Source organism: Megalobrama amblycephala, linkage group LG12, assembly GCF_018812025.1.
Source record: "Megalobrama amblycephala isolate DHTTF-2021 linkage group LG12, ASM1881202v1, whole genome shotgun sequence".
In the NCBI taxonomy this organism is placed as follows: Eukaryota; Metazoa; Chordata; class Actinopteri; order Cypriniformes; family Xenocyprididae; genus Megalobrama; species Megalobrama amblycephala.
The window spans coordinates 28,737,722-28,755,944 of record NC_063055.1 but is presented as its reverse complement, the minus strand read 5'-3'; the positions used below and the strand labels follow the sequence as shown (position 1 = coordinate 28,755,944).

At 38.8% G+C, this 18,223-nt stretch overlaps 1 protein-coding gene across 2 annotated transcripts; it reads left to right on the top strand.

Annotated features, from left to right (window-relative positions):
• Positions 1-1,733: 1,733 nt before the first annotated feature.
• ggt1a (gamma-glutamyltransferase 1a) lies at positions 1,734-14,215 on the top strand. Of its 2 annotated transcripts, XM_048210882.1 has the most exons (14): positions 1,734-2,026; positions 2,499-2,600; positions 3,208-3,384; positions 3,470-3,600; positions 4,167-4,256; positions 5,963-6,155; positions 6,419-6,579; positions 6,675-6,824; positions 9,513-9,649; positions 9,890-10,077; positions 10,299-10,426; positions 10,549-10,661; positions 11,825-11,938; positions 12,031-14,215. In XM_048210882.1, exons 1-14 carry the CDS (start codon positions 1,998-2,000, stop codon positions 12,175-12,177), a joined length of 1,860 nt encoding a protein of 619 aa, XP_048066839.1. In that variant the 5' UTR covers positions 1,734-1,997; the 3' UTR covers positions 12,178-14,215. The 2 variants fall into 2 exon arrangements, with proteins under 2 accessions (XP_048066839.1, XP_048066840.1); XM_048210883.1 differs by lacking the exon at positions 2,499-2,600.
• Positions 14,216-18,223: the final 4,008 nt, after the last annotated feature.

The window sequence follows — 18,223 nt, the reverse complement described above, 5'->3', positions numbered from 1 at the left end:
ACTCCTGTGGAACAGGAAGTCATGGCTGGACAATTTCATGCTCCTAGTCACACTGGTGTGCTAAAAAATGTAAATTTGGATGGGAATACTTCAGAGATATTTTACTCATAAAAATTTCTAGGGGTGCCAATAATCGTGTCCAACGTGTATTATAGAAAAACATTTATTTCATAATGAAATTTACCCCCCATTTTAAATTCTTATACTTCAACGAAAATGTTAGATTTTTGTGAATTTTTTTAAATAAAAGATCTAAAGGATTAACAATGCACATTTATTTTCACAATTTTTTTTGTTCATATTTACCAAGGGTACCAACAATTTTGTCCACGTCTGTGTATACACATATACCCTTAGTAAATATGAACAAAAAAGCCTTTAGATCTTTTATTTAAAAAAATCACACACACACACACACACACACACACACACACATATATATTGAGATATATATTCATTTCCAAAACATCTGGCTGTCCAAGTTACCGCTCCCCTTAAATAACTAAAACAAGACTGTACATATTTCAAAATGAAAGAGAGATTTTAAGCATATTTAAAAGGGCGTTTAGAGCATATATCATTTATTAATTCAATAAAGGCTGAAATGCAGTACTTAGCAGTTGTTTAAATTGTTTCAAACTGACTTGAATGATTGTTAGGCATCAGCATTAATGGGATTAATCAATCAAATAATGTGTCATGATATGTTTGTCAAACTTGCTTCCAAATCAATTCTGTGAATTACTAGTAGGTGAGTAGTTCACTTCTCTCTCTCTCCCTGAAACTGTTGACTCTCATACAAGACACGCTCGTTATCTATTTTTTCAATTAATTGAAGTTTCATAGCGTGAAGGGACTGCTGAGTGACAAAGCATATTAATAAATCAACAGTGTGCAACACGTAATGGGAGGAGCTGAAGACAAACTCTGACAAATTGCAGTCCCTGCTGACACACACTTAGTGAATTGAGGACTTTGGGACAAAAGGTCTCTTGAACAGGTCTAACGATGCTTCGAGTATCTTGCCCTACACTGAAAAGTGCTGACTGACTGTTTTTACAGTGGCATCATTACGTAAGTGTGCTCTTTGACGCCAGTTACAAGGTCATAGAATTTTCTGTCATTGGTATAAAGTGCCAAAGGCCTGAAATGATCTTTAGCATTCCTCAATGGAGCAATTCCTCCTGAATCAAGTTCCCTGAAGCTTTACAAACATAAAAAATGACATTTTCAATGTCAAAAATCCCTCATGTGAAGTCACTCATTTAGCTGCAAGTCAACGCCAACATACTGCATCAGAGACATTTCTTTGAAATCTTACGTAACAGGAAATGCTGACTCACAGAAATAAGCTTCAATAATGATATCTGAGATGACCAGTGAAAATGCTTCTGTGTGTTCTTTTCTAATTTAATAGACCATTTTCATTACAAATTATATTATCAGCATAAAAAATTGAGTGAACATGTTGAAATACTTAGATAGCGCCACATGAATGGCTACATTAAAATAAATTTCACAGTGTCTAAGAATGTGGTATGAGATGTTTTGCTGTAATGAAGCCTGTTCTGAAGCTGTCACGGACAGTTTGTACAAAACCCGATGGTCCATGTTATCTGTCATGATTTCAGAATGATCAAAAAAGCATCTTGTTCTTCAGTGCAAGAAAGAACTTGACCTTTTGTACAGGGGAATTTACATGGCCAAGATTAAGGGTGGAGTAATTGCATTGTCATCACAACATTGCAGTAGTTTTCAGTAGCTGGAGCTCCTAAGCTTTTAAAAACAGGGTGAGGTTTCATTTGAGTAACACCTGTCTTTACCATGACTCCATCAGAACTTTTTGAAAAATAATCCTGTCTTAGCCAATCACCATGTAAGGTTGATTTATAACCTCTGGAGTTAAATTTTAATTAGCACAGATTATATATGTCCCTAGTCCTATTCACTCTTGTCTTGATACATCTATACAAGAAAAAGGATTCAGTCTCTGGATTATGGTTAACCAGACTAAATCATCTGTGAGGTATGTCTATCTATCTATCTATCTATCTATCTATCTATCTATCTATCTATCTATCTATCTATCTATCTATCTATCTATCTATCTATCTATCTATCTATCTATCTATCTATCTATCTATCTATCTATCTATCTATCTATCTATCTATCTATCTATCATTGAACTGTGAATGTTTTTTTTAATTGTTGTCAGCTTCCACAACATCTGTTTCGACATGCATATAATAGTGGACTACAATCAGTAAATAAAACTCAGGGATTGTATATTGTGAGACTGTTGTATGGCTTGGATTTACACAAGGATGTAGTCTCTGGACTCAACACATGTTGGGCTCATTACAGGGTTGATACAGAGCACAATTTATGGAGTGCCATTATGAATTATGAGCATACAGAACAGCTGTAAAATTGTTGATGATGATGATGATGTTGATGATGATGGTGAATGTGTAACTGTAAAGGGTTTATTCAACAGGTCCCTTGAGCAGGGTGACATTTCATTGTTATCCGTTTCTCCTAAAACATTACCAAAGGTTTACACCCGTGCTTCCATTCATGAACAGCACATGTTGAAAAGGTGATGTAACTTGTATGCTTATTTTTTGGGGGGGAAATGTTCACTATGATCACAAAAATGTGCATGCCTATATACTGCTGTATATTGAAACTCATTGTTTCTATGAATACAGTTCACTGATCAACTGAGGATAATGAAGTGGTGGTGATAAGCACATGTCAGTCTACAAAATAAAGATATTTGTATTGTGTATAATGAGTGATCTCATCTCATCTCATAAATGTCATCAATTACACCCTCAAATGTGTCTATTGCAGAATTCCTGCACAGTAAAATCAGCTCTGCTCAGAGTACATATGGTCCCTCTCTAAATAGTGTTAAAATAACACTGAAGCAGAGTTAAAGTTATTGAGATAATTAAGCAATTGTTGCTTAGGTTGTGACTGAAGTCAGTTGTAGTTCTTGTTTTTCTCTTTTCTTCAGTGATTCTGCTTGTTAACAGCAGGTGTTCATCACTAATGCACATCACTTAATTAATTGTTTCAGTTTTTTTAATTGCTTCAGTGTTATTTTAACACTATTTAGAGAGGGACCATATGTACTCTGAGCAGAGTTGATTTAACTCTGGAAATTTTGCTGTGTGTATTCACATTCTGTATCTATTCAGGAAAATGGTCAAGAAGTCTCTTGTTGCTGGGCTGGTGGTCCTGCTTGTGGCTGCAGTGGGTTTTTTCATGGGTGTGTATTTGGGGATCGGAAATAAGAGGCTCACTGTATCTTCGAACCATTTCTACTCAAAAGCAGCTGTAGCAGCAGATGCCGGGAAGTGCTCTGAGATTGGGAGGTAAGAGTCCAACGATCCAGAGGCAAAAGTTTGCTTGCATGTCATTGAACATCACGTACACACCCAGCTTTCTTTATGTTTGCAGGGACATCTTAAAGCGCAATGGATCAGCGGTTGATGCTTCTATTGCTGCTCTGTTGTGTGTCGGGCTGTTTAACTCACACAGCATGGGCATTGGAGGGGGCCTGTATTTCACCATATACAATGCATTGACAGGTAAAACACTGACATTTATGCCTTCAAGCAAATACTTTCCTAGGGATCGAACCCATGACCTTTGAGTTGCCTTAAATGTAAAACATACTCCAATAATCTTTGTTTTATTTACAACTTTGAAAAATCACTTTTACAGTGTATGGATTCCACAAAATTGACATTCTTTTCTAGTAAGCCTGGTACTGATGGACATTGCTTTAGGAGTTGAATATGACACAGAGGATATTTGCCATTCAGCCGATACTTGTCATGCAAAGTGACTAACAGTACATTAATTGAAGTGACATGCCCCTAGAGCAACCCGGGGTCAAGTGCCTAGAAAAAGGGCACAGGATTGACTCAGCATCATAGTGACCACAAATCTTGCGTCAATCTTACTTGGGAGTACACATCAGCAAATGACGTGAATAACCACTACCTCATTTGGTGAAGCTAACCAGAATAAACAACAATTGATGGTGACACACAAGCCTTAAGTTTTTAGTCATTTATAGTCTTGACAAACAACACTCAAAATGACACAGTCTTGACAATGAAATAAATCAATTCCATGTTTTTGTCTGCAGGAAAGGTGGAGACAATTGATGCCAGAGAAACTGCCCCAATGAACGCTTCAGAGGACATGTTTGGCAATAACACCCAGCTGTCACGGAAAGGTACATTACCGTTCAAATCACCATAATGTATCACCAAGTCCAGCCTCCATATAATCAGTGTTGGGCAAAACTATTTTTAAAAGTAATGTGTTACTCACTAAAAAAGTAACTAATTGCACTACTTAGTTACTTTTTTATGGAAAGTAATGCATTGTGTTACTTTTGCATTACTTTTTCTCACCTGGACTGGGTTTGGTTCTATTTTTGGCAATTGTAAAGGCACTTTCACACCAAAAGTGAAATGAAGCAGGAGAACAAGCAATTAAGTTCACTTTCAAATGAAAATTATCCCAGGCTTTACTCACCCTCAAGCCATCCTAGGTGTATATGACTTTCTTTTTTCTGATAAACACAATCTGAGATATTTTAATAAATGTCCTTTATATTGCTTTATAATGGCATTGAACAGGGTTCATTAGTATGAGCTGAAGAAAGTGCTTCCATCCACATCCATCGGTCATAAGCATACTTCACACGGCTCCCGGGGGGTTAATAAAGGCCTTCTGAAGTGATGCGTTTGTGTAAAAAAACATCTAAATTTAACAAGTTATGAAGTAAAATATCTAATTTCCACCAGAACGCCTTCCGTATTCAACTTACGAAGAAAGTGTAAACTGGCGTTGCGTCAGTTACACTTTTTTCGTAAGTTGAATAGAAAAGGAAAATTACGTATCGAATGCTTTTTGAACTGCAAGAGATTTACACTTTTTTTCATACATTGAATACGGAAGGCGGTCTGGCGGAAATTAGATATTTTACTTCATAACTTGTTAAATATAGATTTTTTTTTTTTTCACAAACGTGTCACTTCACTTCAGAAGGCCTTTATTTACCCGTCGGAGCCATGTGGAATACACGTTTATGGTGGACGGATGTGGATGGAAGCACTTTCTTCGACTCACTGGTATCGCTCACTGCCATTATAAAGCTCAGATGCGTCAGGATATTTATTAAAATATCTCAGATTGTGTTCATCAGAAAGAAGAAAGTCATATACACCTAGGATGGCTTGAGGGTGAGTAAAGCTTGGGCTAATTTTCATTTGAAAGTGAACTAATCCTTTAATGTGTTATTTTACTAGTTACTTGAAAAAAGTAATCTGATTACATAACTCACATTACTTTTGATGCGCAACACCCAACACTGATTATAATGAACAGCAGAGTAAATCTGCCTGTGAACTAGCTTTACCCTGTCCTATAGGCCAAATTATTAAGAGGCCTATTGACCTTGACACAGTCAGTAAGGTATAGATTTCCTCTCTGTCATAATTTCCTTTTTTTTCTGTATCTTGGTCACATCATGACATTGATTTGGTGGATGAAAGTTTTTCAAATATTAAAAAGCACTAAAGCTTTTTTTTTTTTTCTTTTTTTTTTTCAAAATAATTTATTATTAACACAAATTTATGCCAAACTACAATATGGATAAAAAGTTTAGGAAAAAGGTCTCATACTCATCAAGGCTGTAAAATGTCTTTACTGTCAATTTTGATCAATGTATCAAATCCTTTCTGAATAAAATATTAATTTCTTTCAAGAATTCTGTTCTTTTAAAGATTCTTTTTGAATTGCATTAATTAGATTAAAGTATTTTTTGAATAAATTAACAGATAGGACAGAAAATGAGTATCATGTCATTGACCTTATTGTAATTTTGGCCCTTGACTGATGAAAACACTGTATTGTGTCTTGTTTGAATGACAGGAGGGTTGTCCATCGCCATACCAGGAGAAATCCGTGGTTACGAGATGGCACACAAAAGACATGGGAGACTGCCATGGAGGGAACTGTTTCAGCCCAGTATAGAATTGGCACGCAATGGTTTTCCAATTGGCAGGGCCTTGGCCAATGCCATTGCAAAAAATAAAGAGTCAATTCTGAGTGACGTGACGTTGTGGTAAGGATTTATCTTTTTCCCACAATACAGAAACAGGACAATCTGTGAGAAAATCCACTTTTCATAACTGAAAATGACTCCGTGTTAAGGACCAAGTGTACCATGGTCTACCGTTGTGTAATTTGCGATTGCATCATACTGCATCATACATTACTAATTCCACAGATCTCAGACAAATAACTAATCTAACTCACCACACTCTAAATACTGCCTCTACTGATTTAATTAAATCAAATTGATCTTGTCTTCTCTCATTGTTCCAGTGAAGTGTTTTGTGACTCAAACAAAAACCTCCTGAAGGAAAATGATATTATTAGATATCTCAAACTTGCTGACACCTATGAGAAGATAGCTGAAGAAGGGCCGGATGTTTTTTACAACGGATCTATGGCCCAGAATATAGTGGATGACATCCAGGCTGCAGGTCACTTCTTTGTTTAACTCTATTTATCATGCCTTGAAGGTCATCTGACCTAATTTTATGCAAATCAATTGATGCAAATCAATCTGTCACTACAGGAGGAATTATAACACTTGAGGACCTAAGGGAATATAAGCCAGTGTTAAATGAGACTCCTTTAAAGTTAAATATGGGGGAGTACACCATTAATGTTCCTGATGCTCCATCCAGTGGACCTGTGCTCGCTCTGATTCTTAACATAGTAGATGGTGAGTCTTTGTAATCAATGCCATTTCAGTTCTACTTTCTGAGTATGAATTATCATATGCAGTAAAAGACAATATTCAAGCACTGTAAAAGGTTTTGCCACTAACTCAACTGACTGACTTCTCTTCTGTATGATTTCAGTCTCTTCAGACCTTACTGTACATGATTTATGAGCTTCTACAACTTTTGACCTCCTAACTGAACTCCTTTTCACAAACTGATCATAGAAATAAAAACAGTATAAATAAAAATTAACACTTTACAATAAGGTCTCATTTATTAACTTTAATGTATTAACCAACATCAACTAACAATGAGCAATATATTTGCTACAGTATTTATTAATCTTTATGTTAGTTGATAAAAATAGTCATTCATTGTTAGTTCATGATAGTTCACAGTGCATTAACTAATGTTAACAAATGAAACCTTATTGTTTGTGCTTAATAAGATTAAGAGAAAACTGTTATTCATTTTTATGGCAACACTTTACAATAAGTGCAACCATAATCGCACTCTGTCAATATTCAAAGTGCAAATAGGACCAAATTTTTCTTTGATACAGAGCTAAGAGCTGGTTACAACTACACTGCCCAGCCTAAAATAGCTTTCATATTGAGAGATATCTGTATTCATCAGGGAGCCGCTTTCAAATGCGGTGTATTGAAACCGCGTTTGAATGAGCGCTCGCGTTTACTTTCACTTTCACTTTCACGATCGTGCGTAACTCTGTAAATATGGAGCGGCGGCGACCGTTATCCAACTGAATTAAATGTTTTTTACTTAAATACAAAGCAAAACGATAGTGGAGGCGTAATGTAAACATAGCGGTGGCATATTCTTTCCTAATCATCCTAACACTCTGTCATGGCAACATCACGAGACTACTTTTCGCCTCGACGAGAAATCTCGTCACAGTTTAGTCTCGCGAGATCTCGTGACACGAGATCTCGTCACACCCTAATAGATAGATAGATAGATAGACATATGGCATCTACTATCAAAAATGAAAATTCTGTTATTAATTACTCACCCTCATGTTGTTTCACACCCGTAAAACCTTCGTTCATCTTCAGAACACAAATTAAGATATTTTTGATGAATTCCGATGGCTCAGTGAGGCCTCCATTGACAGCAAGATAATTAACACTTTCAGATGCTCAGAAAGCTACTAAAGACATATTTAAAACAGTTCATGTGACTACAGTGGTGCAACCTTAATATTATAAAGTGCCGAGAATACTTTTTGTGCGCCAAAAATCCCCAAAATAACAACTTTTCAACAATATCTAGTGATAGGCAATTTCAAAACACTGCCTCAGGAAGCTTCGAAGCTTTACGAATCTTTTGTTTCGAATCAGTGGTTCGGAGCGCGTATCAAACTGCCAAAGTCACGTGAACTAATGAAATTTCGAAACACTTATTGCGTAATGAAGCCTTGTTTACTGAAATCAGTAATTTTTTTAGTACCTTTCTGGGCATCTGAAAGTGTTAATTATCTTGCTGGTAATAGAGGCCTCACTGAGCCATTGGATTTCCTCAAAAATATCTTAATTTGTGTTCTGAAGATTAACGAAGGTCTTATGGGTGTGGAACGACATGAGGGTGAGTAATAAATGACATAATATTCATTTTTGGGTGAACTAACCATTTAAATAGACAGTAGAATAAACAAATTGTTCTTTACAACATATTTAAGGGTTTAGAGATCATGCTCAAAAGTTTGATTGATGACTGAGTTATGGATAACTATGAGAGGGCATGTTGTTCTCTGAGCAGGACTTGAGTACCTGATTATGTAATAATCCTCCATCACCGCAGACATTTACTAACTCACTCAGAGACGCTATGTCAGAGTACAGTCTTCATTGAGTAATTCCAGGATTACGCAAAAGAGCTTGATTCATGAGGGCAAACAGCGTCAAGTTATGCATTAAGAAAGAACATACATTTAGCTGATCATTACTGCAAAATAAACGTCAACGAGGTGAGCAGGATACGATCTTGTGTCACTCTGAAGGGGTTTATTTTGCAATAGTGATCAGATGACTGTTACTTGACTACAAAGTATTCCAGAGAGCTGTGTAACTTTAACACAGGATGTGTTTTTGCATTCCACTGCGCTGCTTTTCCATTGTTTTCAATTCTATGTAAACATGTATTTTTATATGTATCAACCTCTTTTACCTTAAAGGGATAGTTCACCCAAAAATGAAAATTCTGTCATCATTTTCTCACCCTTAAGTTGTACCAAACCTGTATGAATTTCTTTCTTCTGCTGAATGCTGAAGAAGATATTCTGAAGAATGTTGGTCACCAAACAGTTGATGGACCCCATTGACTTCCATAATAAGGAACAAAAAAAAAACTATGGAAGTCAATGGGGTCCATCAACTGTTTGGTTACCGACATTGTTCAGAATATGTTATTATGTGTTCAGCAGAAGAAAGAAATTCATACAGGTTTGGAAAAGCTGCATTTTTAGAATGCCGTGATATTCATGAACGCAATGGTCAAACATGTCCATTTAGTGTATGTTTACATAGAAAAACAGTGGAAAAGAAGCACAGTGCATTGTGTGTGGATGGTCCCTAAGACTTGCCAAATTTTGTAAGGCAAAGTAAATGTTTGCGTTTTGATCTTATGGTTATGTATTACAGTGATTATTCACATCAACTCTTGTTTTCTAGGTTTCAATTTCTCAGACAGTAGTGTGTCCACTGCAGAGAAAAAGACTTTGACATATCATCGTATCGTAGAGGCATTTCGTTTTGCTTATGCCAAGAGGAGTAAACTGGGAGACCCGCGTTACCTCAACATTACTGACGTGAGTTAAACTAATTGTACATACATCAGTTTTTGTGTGTGTGTGCCTTGCGCGAAGAGTTATGGGTATTAAAGCAACCTGATCTCATGCAATTTTTCTCAAGATCTGTGAAGTGTTTTAAAGAGTCCTTTATAATATTGTCTGACGATATTTTCCCAAGGCCTTTAACTGTTCCGATTTCATGCACCCGAGAGTTCAATGGCCTCTTGTAAATCTCTTTTCAATTATCTCCTTTACCAGCTCATCCAAAACATGACCTCAGACTACTTTGCAGACAACATCAGGAGTAAAATCACAGATGACACCACTCACCCAGACACCTACTATGATCCCGAGTACTTTGTACCCGATGACCACGGCACGGCTCACCTGTCAGTCATCGCAGAGGATGGGAGCGCAGTGGCGGCCACCAGCACCATCAACCTTTAGTAAGAGAAAAACTGCACTAGACCTGTGTTTCTCACTTTATTTGTTTCTCTAACAATATTTATGGAGTCTGCTGTCATATGTTAGGTTGGATCCCAGAGAAATAAAATTATGATTGTGTTTGGTGCCAAAATACATTATAAGTGGACCTCAGGGGGAAATGCTGTATTTTTGTTTTCTTCATTTTGATCTTATTATCTTGATCTTTATTGTTTTCTCACAGTTTTGGCTCTAAGGTGATGTCACGGTCAACTGGGATTATCTTTAATGACGAGATGGATGATTTCAGCTCTCCTTACATTACCAATGGCTTTGGGGTTCCCCCTTCACCCAACAACTTTATTCAGCCAGGTGTATTGAGTTTTACAGCCTAAATTAAATGACAAATAATACCCTTTTATATTTCTATAGACACATTGGTAAAAAATCAGTTGAATACATTTATTAACAAACTATTTTTGTCATTTGACTAGGTAAAAGACCACTTTCATCGATGTCCCCCACGATAATATTTGACAAACACAACAGAGTCAAAATGGTGGTTGGGGCCTCAGGTGGGACGAAAATCACCACAGCAACTGCTCTGGTAACCACAAACACCAAAACATTTTGTATCTGTATATTTATATCTATCTATCTATCTATCTATATATATATATATATATATATATATATATATATATATGCCCAACATGCAGCAGTGTTTCCCAACTCTGGCTTTAAATGTCTTCCAAATGGAACACACATGATCAACTCATTAGTAAAGATTTCCAGACTTGAAATGAATGTGTCAGATAAAGAAGACAGTACCAGTTTTGAAAATCCCTTACATACAGTGTCTAAAGTGCACAATAAAAGCCAATATAAATATAGATGTGAGAAGCAATTATCGGGGTTCAAGCGCTTTAAGGCCTTTAAGCACATGCATAAAAAGGTATAATGTTTTATTTATCAAGCCTGTAACCATCTCGATCATAGACAGAAAAGACCATTTACAGCCAATACAGACATTTTACCATAGAAAATATATGGTTAAAAAAATAACTTTTTTCAAGTTATTAACATTGAGCCAAAAAACTTGGACTAGTTCACCAAAATTGGTTTTTGAAATAATCAATATTTAACGAACGATTCGATGGACAGCAGTGGTCCTAGAGGCAAAATTGTTCAGAATGAGGAGTTCTACCATGTGGTATGAATATCGTGGGCGTGTGCGAAAAATAGCGTAATATACAATCCTTTGCGCATGTGAAAAAAGCGAAGGCGCCCCCCGGTGACCAATTTCTTTCAAATTTCACATAGGCCTCTAGGACGGTGAGTCAAACAGGCCCAGCGAGTTTTGTTCAGATCGGCTTCCATTAACCTTGTCTGATATCTGCTTAAATTCCATTGGCCGTCGCGGGCCACTTTTTTCGAGATACATGAATATCCTCTTGACACCATGGACAATTTTCAAGTCAATCAGACTTTGGGTTGAGTAGTTAATGTACATATTTTTCATTTTTTCCATGTTACACGACCATAGAATGAGCTCTTACATATGTTTGCCGAGTTTGGTGAAAATATCTCATTCCGTTCACGAGTTATAGTCATTTTAGTAAAAGTGGCTCTGCCCACTTCAAACATTTTGGCGCCCCTTAGTGACCATGAATCGTAATTTCTATCTTTTTATAATTATTGACAATCAAATATGGTTTGCTATATATATCCAAACATGCCTTTTGACCTCTCCTATTTCACTCCTACCAGGTGATCCTGAACTCGCTGTTCTTTAACTACGATCTGAAGAAAGCGGTTACAGAGCCCAGAGTCCACAACCAACTCAACCCCAACATGACAGTTGTGGAACAAGACTTCGAACAGGTGGGTTCCTGCATTTGACCACTGAACTTTCTTAACTGAAGTCATGATAAAACAGTTCATTAATCCTGTAAGGCCTGTGTGACATGCTACAGAGTGTTCTTGATGGCTTGGCTCAGAAGAATCATGTAACAGAGCTGCTGAGGACGCCAGGAGCAGTAGTGCAGGCCATCGTGCGACAAGGGGACAAACTCTGTGCTGAATCTGACCCCAGGAAAGGCGGCTATCCTGCGGGATATTAAACGCCACTCCCTCTCGCCCCTCTTACATTTTGTGGACCTTCAGTCATTGGTGACTCAATCAAGAACCAGGAAACTCTGATATATACATTCAAAAGCAATACACCTCTCAGTCCAACAATCAACATGGACCTCAATGCACAAGGTTGCACAAAGACTCCCTGTATTTATTAACTTTTTTCTTTTTGATGGGAAAATGTTTCATTGGTATCAATAGTGCCTAACTTTCATATTGAACGGTCTATGATTTTACCAAGCTTATTTATTCCTTTTGTGTGTAGAGAAGAGTATTGATTATCAGTATGTGGGGGTCCTTTGGTACCTGATTCCATTGTATAGGTTCTTTGTTGTGGAATGGAGGTCCTTGGGTTAATGGACATGGGGTCAATGTTGAGAGTGCTCCAAAATGAGTATATGCGACTCTTGTTCAAGTCAGGGAAATAAGTATTAAATTAACATGGTAATAACATATTACAGGTATTTATTGTATATCATGCTTATTGCATGGGACTGAGATTCTTCCCAGCTAACAGGGAATGTTCTTAGAACTTTGGCTAACGTTCTGGCAAGGTTCTCCTCTAATGTTAACAGAATGTTTGTTAAAAAGTAATGGTCTTTAATAATGTTCTCAAAATATTATCGATACATTGATTATGGAACTTTTTTTCTGAAACGTTTTAGACTTTCGTCATTTTAAACATTTAACATTTTTTTTAATGTTACTACTTGATTCAGAATGTTTAGTAACATTCAAAAGTAACGTTCCTATAATGTTTGCAAAGTGGAACATTTCCTTAATGTTCATGCTTTTAAACATTTAAAATTGGGCGTTTTGAACGTTCAGAGAACATTCAGAAATAAAGGGAATGTTAGCAAAACGTTCTTAGAACATATTTTTGTTAGCTGCGTTATAAAGGGATAATTCTCCTTAAAATTTATATTCATTCATTATGTACTCAACATCATGTTGTTCCAAACCTGCTGACTTTCATTCTTCTGTAGAACACAAAAGATGTGTTATTTGCTTGTCTCCGTGCAGTAACAATGAATGATGAATGGAGATTTCAAGCTTCAAAAATGGTGGCCAGTATGACTTGTATATATAAAATCTAATTTGTTATTGTGTTCAACAGAAGAAAAAAAGTCACAAGTTTGGAAAACCTTTTTTTTTTTTTTTTTTTTCCCTTTTCTCTTCAAGTTTCTATTTCAAGTTTCTATTCATGGTAGACACACACTGGATAACAATACACTGCTAAAATGTGAGGAAACTCTATTACTATTTATAAGCTGAATGTTCGATTAAAGCGGTAACCAACATATTCATTTTTAAATGGTGAACTGGAATGATAATGTTCTTATGATGAAGAGAAGCTGTTATTTACATCAGAGCCATTCATAAGGAAAATCCTGGGAGAACAGCATGCAAGACATCAGATTACCTCACTGGACATGTTACCCTCTGTATACAGCCATCCTCTCCCAAGATGACTTGCATAATGTGAAATGCTGAACGATAATAACAACTGTTTTTCTTTTATGAGTAAATGACTTGTGTACGTGAAACAGATCTGAGCTTTAAGGCAGAAAAACATTATGTTCACTTTAGGTCTAAATGTTACATTAGAAGTCTGCAAGGCAATATATAATGTAACATTGTGTAACTGTAACTTGAAAACATTTCAGTAAGGCCATGAAAAAAAAAGTTATTAAGATACCCAGGTCCATCATAAGTAACAACATCTAATATGAAACATGTGTACTGAGATATTCATTAGAATAATCATCAGAAGTCCCTGTTATTATCTAATGTTAGTCTGATTTTATGTTGAATTACATTAAGAGCTATCGCTAGACTGTTAAACGTTGTCCTTTTTGTCACCAAATCATAAAACTGCAATATCATGCTGTATATATGATGTATATCATATTCAGGCTATTTCATTAAGCTAGAGATGTTAATGTTTATCATGAAATGACACTGTGGTGGAAATCTATAGTGCATTCTGACAAATAAAATACATTTGTGTATATATTTTTTAAACATCCACTGTCCTCTGGCTGTTGCTAGGCTGTTAATTAAATTGTTTTTCAACTGATGTATGTTTGCAGTCACATTCATAAGTGCTTTTCTAAATATTTTAAGAGCTAATTAATAAATAATGCAAGCTGTATTTTATGAAACAGTGCCATTTGAACCAGTTCTGAGGCAAAAACATGTTTTGACAAATTAAAGGCATGGTAAATTATCACATGCCCAGTCAGCAGCCACACACGAATATATTTTTATAAAGGTAGAAGAGTAAACTTCTTTGAAAGAATAAAAATCAAGTAAACAAAATTTAACCTGTATTAAAATCTTATGTCTTAATAGTTGTAATTTCTGCACCGCTAGCACCACCGAACAGAATTGCAATTTACCTCATCCATAATAATTTATTTTCAAAGTATTTCTTTTACATGGTAGTAGAAAAGTAGGCTACACATATTTGGACATGGGGGCTGTTTTCATACAGGTTTAACTCCTTACTTACGTATGGTAATCCTTGTTCCCTGATGGAGGGAACTAAGACGTGGTGTCGAACCGACACTGAGGGGCGTTGTCCTTGGGAGCCTCAATCACAGATACACTAGTGCACATCTGCCCGGGGTCTATACATATATATACGTTTCCCCCAGTGAGTCTGTGCAAGATCAGGTAGGCCCTATTGGCCCAAACAGACTTGGTTCTCAGAGCTCACACTCATGGTGTCGGGCCCTCCCTGGCGAATTCTCCTGAGGAAGGACCTTCTTTCTCAGGGGGAGGGCACAATCTTGCACCTGCACCCAGACCTCTGTGTCTGGTCCTTGGAGGGGACAAAGACGAATCCAGAGGCCTATCACCAGCGGTGATAGATACCATCACTCAGGCCAGAGCCCCCTCTACTAGGCGGCTGTATGCCCTTGTTACGCCTGAGGCTGTATTAGTGCCAGTGCATATGTGTGTGTGTCTCTCTCCCTTCGTTTTCCCCCCATCTCTCCCTTTGGTTCTCTCTCCTTTCTCCTTTTAAAAAAGGAATGGAAGAGCAAAATCCCCAGAGAGTGCGAGAGAGAGGCAGAGCAAAGCATGTGTTTTCCAAGTTGTTGAAACCTTGGGCAGGGAATTCCACAAAGAGCATTGGGAGGATTCCTGGGAGGTGAAAAGGTCTACCTGTGCCTCGCCAAATCAACTCCACATCAGCTGGACCGCCTTGGGATGGAGTCTCCATTCTCCATGGTGCAAGACCTGTTGTGAGCATCGGCTGCATGATTGAGGTTACCCAGGATGTTGCCCACGGTGACTGAGATGGTGGGTGAGTTGTGACATGCGACAAGAGCGAATTCCGCCATGGAGATTAATATACGCCACTGTCGCTGTGTTGTCCTTCCAGACCAACACACGCTTGCCCCGAATAAATGGCCGAAGCCTCCTCAAGGCCAATAGCAGAGCCAACAACTCTAGGCAGTTGATGTGCCAGTGCAGGTGGGGCCCTGTCCAGGACTCCAAAACTGCACGCCCGTTGCACATGATCCCCCAACCTATCCTGGAGGCATCTGTTGTGCATGCCTGGACACTTGTTTTACGGGAACCCCCAGCCATAGAAACGCAAGGTCCGACCAAAGGCTGAATAGATAGCAACAGATTGTTGTGATGGCCACGTGATGTGTGCCGCGATGCTATGCCCATCTCTAGACTCAAATCTGAAGACAATGCTGTAGCAGTCTCATATGCATCAACCCCAGTGGCGTGACTGTGGCTGAGGGTGCCATATGCCCCAGGAGCCTCTGAAAATGCTTCAGCGGAACCACTGTCTTGCGCTTGAACAACTTCAAGCAGTTGACTGAGCATGGTCTTGGGAAAGGCGTGTTATCATGGCGACCGAGTCCAACTCCACACAGAGAAAAGTGATGTTCTGCACAGGGGAGAGCTTGCTCTTTTGCCAGTTGACCCGAAGTCCCAATTGGGCTAGGTGCTGAAGGACCAGGTCCCTGTATTCACATACGAACTCCCAAGACTGATCTAAAATCAGCCATTTGTTGAGGTAGTTGAGTATGTGAATGCCTACTTCCCTTAACCCCTTCAGGTCTATCACTGCGAACCAATCTAGGTGTCTGACCGTGAGCATCTTGAACGGAGCTTGGGCAGGGCCCGATTCAGTACTTGCAAATCTAGGATTGCCCTCAACCCACCACCCTTCTTGGGTTCGATGAAGTAGGGGCTGTAAGACCCCTTCTTCATCTCAGCCAGGGGGAAAGACTCTTCCGTGCCTTCGCTAGAAGGTTCGATATTTCCTTCCGCAGAACACCAGTGACCTCACCTCGTACTGAGGTGAAAAGGACACCGCTGAATCTGGGTGGACGCCTGGCGAACTGAATCGCACAGCCAAGCAGGATTGTCCTGAGCAACCAAAATGATGAGATGGGAAGCGCTAACCACGCACCCAGACTCTGCAAGAGAGGCACTAGAGGGACAATACCCGGGGTGCCCATGCTGGGGAGCTCGCCGTGAGACGAAGCAAGGCTCGTCACATGGGGAGGCTTCACGTCCTGTAAATTATTAATTGCGCTCCGACCGCAGGAACCAATCATCTAACCATGAGCACTTGGGTGAGGGCTCATGCCCAGTGCTCGCGGCAGCCCAGGCAAACACAGCTGCCAACTCAGCCTCAGACTGCACCATCACACTCTAAGGTGGAAGTTTAGGCGAGTCATCAGCATCAGAAGGCATAAACTGCCTGATGCTGCGATCGATAACTCATCATCTCTGTGAGCCCTGAATGAGAAATTAAGCTTACCCGTGGGCAAGCCGCCTAACTCATCCAGAAACTCTATCAGAGGAACTGAGCATGCTGGGGAGTGGGAAGTTTGCAGGGATTTACCCAGCGAAAGTGCTGCTATTGAACTCCCTAGATTGCCCTCAGTGCTCACCACTGAGGCCTCATACCCGTGGGTAGAAGAACCAGGATGGGAAGTGGCTAAACAGGCTCTCTGTCTTTTGAAAATAATACAAGATCTGAGACCACAACGTTACGATAGACATGCTCTTGCAGTGAGAGCATGAACCACCTATGAATGCTGCTTCAGCATGGGCACAGACCAAGCAATGAACACAGCGATTGTGCTCATCAGAGACGATATAAATCATCTGCATCCATTTTGGGACATGGACAGAACAGCTCGAAAACACGGACCACCGTGTAAATGCTCTTTACACAGAGTTCACATTTACAAATAATAAGATGGCGTGCTGTCTGGGGGAGGGCTCCAAGCTTGGAATGTGGCCTGAACCCAGAGTACTCCCTCATATCCCTGCTGGGATAGGAACTAGCCAAGAGTGAGGAGTCAGGGTGGTGGGGGGATGCAGAAAAGAATGTTGAGAAACGAAGATGAGTTGGCTATTTATATATAGGCCTCCAATTGTACTGAATGGTTAGATCATTTGAACGTGTTCCTCCCAAACTTTATTAATAAAACATCATTTAGAGAAAATTAGCTTTTTCTTAACATAAAATTTCTCTCATATAAAGCCGCTGAAGCACCCAGGGAAACTTTCTCACACTTATCTGTGCACTGGTGAGAGACAGCTGAATGTGCCTTATTTCCAGCAGCAGATGAGGTGACTGGAACTGAAACGTTTCTCATGCAGAGATGCACTGCTTCGGCTCCAAAGAACAAAGCTGAAGTGTGTATTGCATATGGGTATATGTCCAGGGGTGTGGACTGGCATGCAAATTCCACATAATAATTCCATGGGCCTTTTCTGATAATCTCAGAGGTGAAGGACGAACCTTAGTGTTGGTTCTGGTTGAATCAAAGTAATGTCGTGCTGGTTCTGATTCGTAAACGATCAAGGTTTGTCATGGCTCCATTAGCCCCTGCTGGTAAGATGCCTTAATTGCACACATCTTTATTTTTTGACGTGTATTCAAGTGTATCCAACCACGTCCTGCAGTACAGTTCTACAAACCATGCCTAATACTACAAGTTACACCCCCTACAACAAAACAAAACAAACAACAACAGCCAACTAGTG

Coding starts and splice junctions, on each gene's coding strand:
- ggt1a (XM_048210882.1), top strand. CDS start 1,998: ATGGTTAACCAGACTAAATCATCTGTGAG. Junction 6,825..9,512: donor GATTCTTAACATAGTAGATG/GTGAGTCTTTGT, acceptor CTTGTTTTCTAG/GTTTCAATTTCTCAGACAGT. Junction 10,427..10,548: donor CAACAACTTTATTCAGCCAG/GTGTATTGAGTT, acceptor TCATTTGACTAG/GTAAAAGACCACTTTCATCG.